The sequence below is a fragment of the Neltuma alba genome, unplaced genomic scaffold (assembly GCF_004799145.2).
Source record: "Neltuma alba isolate B1F8T4 unplaced genomic scaffold, ASM479914v2 tig00012280_pilon, whole genome shotgun sequence".
Lineage (NCBI taxonomy): Eukaryota > Viridiplantae > Streptophyta > Magnoliopsida > Fabales > Fabaceae > Neltuma > Neltuma alba.
Window position 1 is genome coordinate 161,015 of NW_021636801.1, and position 9,975 is coordinate 170,989.

The following is a 9,975-nucleotide window of genomic DNA, read 5'->3' on the forward strand; positions in this document are numbered from 1 at the left end:
GTAATGATACATAATATTATGAAATCAGAAGAAAACGACTATCCAAAAGATAGTGCCATTTTGTGCCAGTAATAAAAAAAATCTGAAAAGTTCAAATCGTTGAATTACGATTCTTCTTTTTTTTTTTTTTTTTGCACAAAGTTATTGAACAAAATACACCTTTTTAATAGTACTAAGATTAGAGATTTTTCCCCCGCAGTAAATCATCCACATCCGGTATTTGGCCTTTCCTGTAGATGGTTTTTTTCTTCATTTCTCATCCGAAAATTAAAGATGTAATTTAAGTTTGTTCTCATAGTAAAAATATTATATTTTTTGCCATTAAATTTGATTGTTAAATTATATTGTTTGATCAGTCAGGATATTTAAGCATCTTATACTACTAAAAAAAGATTTAAGATAATTCTTTAAAGTGTATTACATCTTATTTTGTCACTTAACCCATCATTTATTGGTAAAATTACAGAGATTCTACATCCATTTTATTCAATTTTATTGTTAGTTTACTACCACCAATTGACTCATTAAATTTTGGGACTTATTGAGATAATGTTTCAAATTATTTATAAACGCCTTTTATATAAGTCAACACACAAAGCTCTTTTTATGTACTTATCATATTCTGTAAATCATGAATAAAAAATTAGTTATGAGCTATTTCAAATTCACCTTATAAGTTACAACCCCATTGGAAGGAAGGATCAACAAACACAGTCTAGGACACATTTCACTCAAAAAAATGGAGGGGAAAAAGAGAGATTAGGAGGCACGTGTCAGGTTTCTTTTTTTGTTTTGCCCCCTTCCTCTCTTTATACGCAGGTGAACTGAAAACCAAAAATCTCCACCAGAGGCATAGAAGAGATAGAGAGATAGGGGGAGGGAGATGGAGAGTGCGATGTGTGGGAGATTTGCTCTCTCTCCCAACCACGTCTTCAATTCTAAGCCTGGTACTTTCTTCATTTCTCTTCTCGCTCCCATTTTTGCCTTTCTTCTCCGAATATTTTGACTTCTACTCTATTCTGTTACTCTTTCATTTCGAGCTTCTCTATCACGATTCCTGCAAATTTTCTGGCGTTTTCATTAATTACTCCTGCTGATCTTATTTATCCCCATACGTGATTTTTATTTTTCTCTTCTGGAACGTTTTCGCTGGGAAGTTTGTTTGTTTGTTTTTTAATTGGCTACCGAGTATTAAGTTGCAATCCAACAGGAGCACTTCGGAAGCTTCAATTCATCAATACGAGTGGCTCTCCATTGTTTTAATTTAATCTATAAGCTCTGAAGATAGAGCAACATATGCAGAATCTCAGAAAATTGGATTGACAACTTTCACTGATTTTTTCTTGTTTCTCCAATTTCCATATTTTCCTCCCTTTTCCAGAATTATGATTACATAAAAATCTATACTTATACGCAGATGTCAAATTCCTTACTGAACTAGAAATGAGTCAGGAACAACTGCTCATCCCGTACTCGGAACGTAAAGAAATAAAACTTAAAAAGAATATGTTTTCATGCCGTGTAGATAATATGCGTGCTTCTATTGTGGAAAAGTGATCAGAAAGAATCAAAACATTGGTTAGCATAATAATGACATAATAAACATTCTCGTTTTTTGCGCTAGAAAGGTATTCTGTTTATCTCGCCATACCAAACAGGCCACTAAAGCTATTCCATCAAGAATCGAAAATCTGTGTTAGCTTCTACAATGAGAATATGAGATCGAGTGTCTGATCATTTCATGCGGTTGTCAAATCAATGGATTATTTTTCTGGGAATAAATGCTAAGAAACCACTTCAACTTTAGGACTTGGGCAGAGGTAGATTTTCTTTCTGGAGATTTCTGTTTCTGTTTGCGAATTTTTCTACTAAAAGAATCAGCAAGAGAATTGGTGTTTGGAAAATTAAAGCATGATTCTAGCGGCAATTAAGTAACAAAACATGGATAAAAGTAGCAGATAAGTGACAAGCATCTCTCATTTGTGTTAGAGGGGAGATGCATCAAGAGTCATACTTAATTTGCTTATATTTGTGTAATACTAGTATGCTGACCCTCTCTTTTGGTAAACATAAAATCTTGAACTCTTCTGTGTATGATTGAGTGCTCCAAGAACACTTACTGAAGAAAAATTCACAATACAGGGGACAAATATTCTTCTTGCAGAGGACCATGCTCCAATCTTTGCATTCCCATGGCTGTATTAGCAACAGGACCAGGCAGAGGAGGAGGACTGCTGGAGAAGCCAGTTATTGAAAAAGGAACTCCTGGCCGTGAATCTGAATTTGACCTGAGGTATAGAGCAATTTTGATGTGGAAAGCTTCACATTAAAATTCTTTGATTGGGCTGACTTGGTTTTACAACTTGACTGTATTAATTACAAGTGTTAGGGGATTGCGTTTGCAATCTAAAACCATTGGATGAAAGGAAGATATATAGGAAGTGCCATGGTTTAATAACAGGAAGCTGTTGTGAGTTCTTCCAATATTGTCACTTTTAATAGGAACAGGAATTTAAGGTATGCAATCGTTTGCTATAAAAGCTAGTCTAGATGCTGGTAAAACTGTCTTGTGGAAGAATGGAGATATTATTTGATTAAATCATGCCAAATATGTATTATTTTATATCGTGTAATGCGTATCACTTGCTTCTTTAGCCCCTTTAATTTTAAACACTATTAGGAGTGTCGCTTGGAAAAATTGAATAGCTGTTTTTGCCTAACCTTCCTAATATAACAGTCTAGAGGGATCCTATAGTGAATTATGCAGATCGTTCTGTAGTTAGTTATTGTTTGTTTGTTTTTTTTTTTTTTTTTAATCTAGAGGGTTTTCTAATCAATATTTTTATTTTGGGTTGTTTGGTCATTTTTTTCTTGTTCTGATGAGTTCTACTCATGTTAGACTTCTGCAGCCTGCATATTTATAATATTGCTTTGGTTTCATGCGTTTTCTCTTTGTTGACACTTGAATTCATAAATCAGATTACTGAGTTAAGTTTTAGAGTTTTCTCTCTTGGTTCTATGCTCGGGGGTCAGCTGTTATTTTGTTTGATTGTGCTAGTGGTTAGCTTTTAGCATATTAACTTTGCATATTTATCTATCACTCCTCTAGATACTAGTAATCAAGTTGCACAAACCAAAGAATACAGTGAAAAGCAATAAATATGTTTATGATCTTCCTTTTTTCCCAAAATGCCCTTATCAGTTGCTTCATATAATGGTTATATAACGATGTTGACTTAATTGATGAGGGTGATACAGGAAATTTTCAATTAATATAAGGAATAATAGGTAGTTGTTTCTTATATTCAAGTCCAAAGAAATACTTTCATTTGATTACCCAAAAAAAAAAAAAATCCGGAGGGAGTGTTACTCCCTTTGGTCCCAAGTCTACTCTTTTTCAGCTTTTCTTTTGGCCAACGCTTTACGAAGTACGCTGCAGTGTTTATTAGCCATTACCAAATATATCCTTGTTCAATTTATGTAAAGCTGGGTGAGTAAATAGACTAGATCTATTATGTTACTTCTGCCAATAAAATTGAATAGGGGAGGTTTGGAAAAGGAGTATGATTCTTGAAAAGATGAAGGTTGTTAACTATCATTAATAATTTTGTTATTAAGGTCCTATATTTGTACTTCATGTATAAAAAATTTGTGAGAGTGAAAGAAAATATTTAATTCTGGTTTCCCAAGACATGCAGGAAATCACGGAAATTAGCGCCGCCATATCGAGTAATATTGCACAATGATGACTTCAACAGAAGGGAATACGTTGTACAAGTATTGATGAAGGTCATTCCTGGCATGACCCTTGATAATGCATATGACATCATGCTAGATGCTCACTACAATGGATTGTCAGTGGTCATTATCTGTGCCCAAGCTGATGCTGAAGAACACTGCATGCAGCTAAGAGGCAATGGCCTGCTGAGTTCAATTGAACCTGCAAGTGGTGGGTGCTAATCATTGGCCTCTTTGTAAATCTGATTATGTTCTATGTTGTTGAAAAGCAAAATTTCCAGATTTTAGTCTGTGTACATAAATTTGTCCTCATGAACGTTACAAGAACAAAGAAAAGGAGAAAAGGTATGGTCATCCTGTGAATTATAAGGGATGGTTGTGTCTTTCAATAAAAAATTTCACAACTTCCGTATCAGAAATGTGGTTACTTGGTGTTGTTAACGTAGGTGACCACAATGAGTCTCTGCTTTGTCTTTAGTTTCTGTGAATAGGACTTGTTTGGGTAATGCCAGTTGTACGAATGTGCCGTTGTGTTGTCAGTAGAAAACGAGTTCGTGTATTTCTTTTGTACCTGCGTCTAGTAACTCGTATAATAGTTGTGCATAATTATCTTGTGAGTTTAATTTTCATTACTCGTTTTAATTACATAACTTTTGTTTCTTTTATTTGCATTGTATATATTGAATAGCATTCCAGAAACATGGACACAGAGAACTTCTAAATTTGTTTAAATTAGTTTAACTATTTTATCATGAGTTTTTTGAAACAATTCTACATGCAGTAAGATTATTTAATAAAATATCGTAACTAATACGGATACTATCCATAAAAATAGACTAATTATTATTCTCATTGACAAGAATTATTATTATAAACTGATGCATTTTTCGTAAAAGGATCAAATGTAATTTCTTACAAATTATACGTAATAAGCCACCAAGTTATAAGAATTCTATTTTCTAGGGCTTGGGATGATTATAGAATTAGAAGGACGGGGGATGAGGGAGGTGCGCATATGCATATATACAAATATATGTACACAGACCAACGGGATTGAATTTAGCAGAAGGGACTAGTCTCTCACAACGTGACGAACCAAAATTTGAATCCCCACTCGGAGAGGTACCCACGTTTAGTGCCTGACAGTACTTCGAATACGATTGCCTCCAATAGGAGGATACCTATGCTTTAGCCAAAGAAAAAAAAAAAGGTACACAGACACATACATATATGGTAATTTTTGGCAAAGTTTTAAGATATGAATCTGAAAATATGAATTTCCGTAAACTTGGAATTCGGAGTCACAGGTAGGATAGCCGTCCAAGTTTCGTTTGGAACGACGAAAGAGAGGGTGCAGAGTTAGAGAGAGACCAGAGTAATAGAGAGATAAGAAAATCAAAGGGAGACTTGTTGAGCCTGACTTTTGTGGGCTTCAAACTGAAAGCAAACATTAGTGCGGATTGGTTGGCCAATTATAATCCTACTCAAGTGGATGGCCTTCAGTTTTCTTGTAGTTTATTTGGGTCTGCCCCACCAAAAAAAAAAAAAGGGAAAGACGGGTGCTCATGTATTTAATATTCTAGGTAGTTAAAGTTAATCCTTTTATCCTTCTAATTTGGTCCTTTGATTCCTCGCGATGGAGGGAGGAAGACAAAAATGAAAAGTAGTTCTACAATTAAAAAGAAAAATAATCCACTTATCTAAACTTAGAACAATGAATTCAGAGCCTGTCCAGCCATGCTTATTTGATTTTAACCCATAAATTATATGGAAGGGTCAAAAAACAACCTTTACCCCCACAATACCTAAGGCAACAAGTTGAATTCTTCAGGCAGCCAACCTCATTGCCACATACAGTGTGTGTGATAAACCGACCAATAGCACAGCCGTCTTCATCATTCAATTGGAGTGAGGAATGACTGGATACCGAATACAATGAAAAGAATTCCACCTGAGAGTGCAATCTGCGAGGCATAAAGTATAATGTTACTACTATACCAGTCATACATAATAATATAAAGGCATAAATACAGAAAATAAAACTCATTCCACCAACTCGCCGTTTAGATACACTCATAATCTCTTAGAAGGTAAATAGATCTTACTCAATCCACAATTCTTACTTTTCTCGTTGGTTTGTTGGTAGTCTAAAACTTATATTGACCCATTTTGGAGAAGTTATAATGTAAACTTAATCCATGAGCTTCCCCAAAGAAAAGAGATACCAACCATAAAGGGGGGGAACATGGCATGTGGGCAACATATCATGCATAGGTAAAAGCGGGAGACAAGGAACAATAAAATAAAATGCATTACCATTTTTTCAGATATTTGAGATGCCAAACTCTTTCCTCCAACAACAGCAGCAGCAGTGCAAAACGCCTGTCCACTGAAAAAAGAAAAACTAGAAAATTAAGGTTCTCTCCCAAGTAGTTGCTGGATTTTAGGCATGTGAAACATCCTGCAGCCACGTGTATGGTTCCAGGCAAGAACATTGCATGTGCAAGTATGCACATATGCTAGTGTGTATGCAGAAGTTCAGGAAAGAAACCACTGAATTAACATACGAACATTGGCCCAAAAAATTCCTGATATACATATACATATATATGCATATGCATGCAGGTATATTAGAATGACTATAATTCTCGAAGATAGTATAGTAAAAGCTTACACAATGCCACCAAGAACCACACCAAATGGATTCTCTTCAGCGGCCAAACCAATGGTAGCCAGCTGAAACAGAATGAACTGATGTTAAGTGCGGAACCAAAGTCTCTAGTCATGGAAAAAACAAATATATGCGAAAAAATACTAACCTGGCTCTTGTCACCCCACTCACCGAAAAAGTTGATAGAAAATGCCTGCATTATGGACATGATAATGTGAATCATCTGGAAAGGTGGGCAATTAGAAAAATAATCTTTAGAGGAAATGCAATTACTACCTTTAAAAATATGGGGGAGAAAAACTGAGTGAAAAGGGGCCGTTTATGCTTTTTCAAGTCATCATTAACCTGGAAATGAGAAGTGGGGAACATAAAGTGAGCATTATCTAGAACACCGAATACATTATCTGACAAATCAGTTCTAAAAGCAAATGATTCTTGAAATACCAACTAGAAAACTCTTTGTTCCAATTCAAAGATATCTACACAACAGTTTGGCATGGATTGTGTCATAATGCATAAGAGGAGCATGGCTATGCATTTCTGCACTTAACCAAAATAATATCTACTCCATAAAACTCCAGTCTTGATGGAAATCCCCTCAATTACAGTAAGGAGATTTCATCATCGACAAATTGGTATTAAAGCTTTTCCTATAAAGCTTTGAGCAATATTCATTGTTGATTGTAAAGGATCAAGGCCTCCCACCTCTGTTACCCATAAGTTCATAACTACATATTTTACCTACATGACGTGAGATGACACATGATAATAACCTAATGAATCCAGCAAACAATCAAAAATTTAGACCACGTACTTGTCTAGCATTCAATACTTTAAAAAACTAGTCATGCACATATAGATACTTATAGATACTAATACTGCTTTACATCCATCAACAATGCTCCAAAATTTAAGAGTAAAATAGGACCCTTATGAAGGTAAGGCAAAGCTCACCTTTGTAAGGGGCTCATACAATGATTTTGTCCAATCATGTTTTTATGTTACGATGGAAAAACAAACTGTGGTTTATTTATAAGATGTTATAGAAAATTTATTCATGCATGTGGTTTGTTTTAACATGTATACTACAATGTTTAGAATATTTAATACCGATTTTTCCTTTTAATGAGATGTTATATTGGTTACACAAATAATTATATACATGTATATATACCCCCTGTCCCTATATTCTAAAATTTTAGAAACTGTCATATCTTATGTATCATATCATGTTGTGTCCAATATGTGTGCCCGTGTTGGTTACATGGGTATTTGTTAGCACGACCAATAGGTATGCCTTAATAGGGCAGAGGGGGGAAAAAGCAAAACTTCAGGATGATTATTATTGCCATACCTTACTGCTATCTTTTGTGGACCCCCCATTAGCCTTGTAATCCGCATCCTAATCACAATACAAGGATGATGTCAAAAGGTAAATAAAGACTGGAGTTAAAATAAGAAATCAAATAAAAATGTGACAGACCAATTTCGCTTCAACTTCAGCCAGTTCTTCAGACTCCCTGTTCAGTGAAATAATCCAGCATCAGTAAACAAAGTATCAATGCAGATGAGAACTTGCTTTCAAAAGAAAAGGACCAGCAATTGAATGTCCAAGATAATAATCATCACCCTTCTTCAAATATTGCATCCTTCAAGGACCATAGCCCAAAACCAAAGAACAGCAATGTCGTTATGTGATGAGCCCATTTACGAGAAATCTGCAGAATTACATAACAATCAATATGTGCAAGAACCAAAGAAAAATGCAGCATGCCTAAACAAGAGCTTGCTACATAATCTTCGTATATATAATTACACTTCACCTCCCATGCATGTTCACTTAAAAATGGAACTTCACTAATAATTATTTGAGCAGTCTTGCAGCAGACACTCCATCAATATCAAAGTTCAATCACCAAGTTAGACCTAGCTTTGAGGGAAGCAGACCAGAACAGATTGCTAATTCAACAAAACAATACATTTTAATTCAATGACTCAACACATATTAGATGATTGCTCCTCTTTTGTCTATTCATCCGGTGGATTGGAAGACTTTGTAATGCATTCAAGCTAAACACCTGAGTTAACTACTTGCATATTCATTCTATCAATCAACACACAGAACAATGAGAAGAATTGTCAAGTTTCACAAGCAACAAAGAATGCTTACCAGATTTGGAGCAGCCCATCCGACAAGAGCAGATAGAATGGTCATGACCTAAATGTTTCAAATTTCCTTGAGAAGTTTAGATTTGAAGACAATACCATATTTGACGTAATAAGCTATTAATTGTAACAAAAACAGAAAGATAGCTGTGAACCAAATAGGGAGAAAAGAAATTCTTACAATCAAAGCTGATAGGCAACCTGACAAAACAAGCCGTCTGGGGTAACGCATAGCCAGGATCTAGAAATAAGCATTAACGTATCAGATAGTCAGAGTTATGATATTTAGTTCTCTAGACCATACAAAGAAACAAGCAGCACTTTTTCTTCTTTGGTCAACGACTATGTATAAGAAGGGGGCAAATAATACAACATAACATGTCAGACTAACTTCATCATGCTAAGTACTACAGCAATTGAGAATGAACCGCTCAAATAAACTTAGGACAGCACAGCGACTAATTGCTAATTCAAAATAAATTCATGGGGATAGAAGAATTTGTTAAGACTTTAGCAGTTCCTTGTCAAATATCAAACACAGAATTGCAGGAAAAGACTCAACAGAAGTGGGGAGAAGAAGAAGAAGAAGAATGAAATAAAGAAAGAAGGCGAAGAGAGAAATATCTCTGGGTATTCTAGTCGATGATAACATGCTAATCTCCAACATATACTGACCCAAAGTATCCAACCCATCAATCCTGAGTACTTGGTCTTACATGTTGTCCACTGCCAATATTAAAAAAAAAAAAAAATTGCGCCCTTCAAACGAGCTTTAAAGAAAATAAGAACATATATGTTGACTTGCACAACAAATCGCCAGCAGCGAAACCAGTGAATATTATAAGCCAAAGTTTTCATATGCCTCTAAATACAGTTTTCAACTTTAGTTGCAAGCAACAAAAAAGTATATAAGATCAAACAATGAAGAAGAACAAACATAAATTTTCCCTCAAAAAACTAACCGCAGCAGCGAAAAATGTTTTGTCCCCGATTTCAGAGAGCACAGTCATAGCCAGAGACTTGGTGAAACCCTAACCCAGGAAAGAAAAACAGAATCAGGGGCCAAATCAAAAGGCGAAAGGAAATCAAATTCAGGGGGGAACGTAGGATGAAGTTACCTGAACGACGGAACTCATCTTGGATGAATGCACGGCAGCTGAATACGCAGAGCAGAAAAGAGAAGCTGTAAATGATGATGTATCAAAGGAATCTCTCAGACTCTGTATTGGATTGTCGTGAAGTGCGTCAACTTCCCAAGTCGTCGGCGTTTGATCCTTCGAATTTCTACACGAGCTAGTAATTCTAAGGAAAAAAGGAACAATTTAGCTCCTTTTGGATTCTAGAAATAGAAATCAGAGCATGGGATTCAATGCCTGTGAAGGTAACTGATAAAGATGAAT

The 9,975-nt window shown here is 35.3% G+C and overlaps 2 protein-coding genes across 3 annotated transcripts; one reads left to right on the top strand and one right to left on the bottom strand.

Moving 5' to 3' along the window:
• The first annotated feature begins 797 nt into the window (after window positions 1-797).
• LOC114725811 (ATP-dependent Clp protease adapter protein CLPS1, chloroplastic-like) lies at window positions 798-4,367 on the top strand. 2 transcript variants are annotated; one of them, XM_028912378.1, is made up of 4 exons: window positions 798-947; window positions 1,992-2,063; window positions 2,143-2,293; window positions 3,699-4,367. In XM_028912378.1, the coding sequence occupies exons 1-4, from the start codon at window positions 884-886 to the stop codon at window positions 3,958-3,960; spliced, it is 549 nt and encodes a 182-aa protein (XP_028768211.1). In that variant the 5' UTR covers window positions 798-883; the 3' UTR covers window positions 3,961-4,367. The 2 variants fall into 2 exon arrangements, with proteins under 2 accessions (XP_028768211.1, XP_028768212.1); XM_028912379.1 differs by lacking the exon at window positions 1,992-2,063 and having other exon boundaries at window positions 805-947.
• A 971-nt stretch (window positions 4,368-5,338) lies between these two features.
• On the bottom strand, window positions 5,339-9,975 carry LOC114725810 (GDT1-like protein 4). The gene is made up of 12 exons (XM_028912377.1): window positions 9,694-9,975; window positions 9,538-9,606; window positions 8,757-8,816; window positions 8,580-8,627; window positions 8,039-8,127; window positions 7,893-7,929; window positions 7,764-7,811; window positions 6,686-6,754; window positions 6,558-6,602; window positions 6,413-6,474; window positions 6,055-6,127; window positions 5,339-5,702 (listed from the first exon to the last, which is right to left on the bottom strand). Exons 1-12 carry the CDS (start codon window positions 9,709-9,711, stop codon window positions 5,634-5,636), a joined length of 687 nt encoding a protein of 228 aa, XP_028768210.1. The 5' UTR covers window positions 9,712-9,975; the 3' UTR covers window positions 5,339-5,633.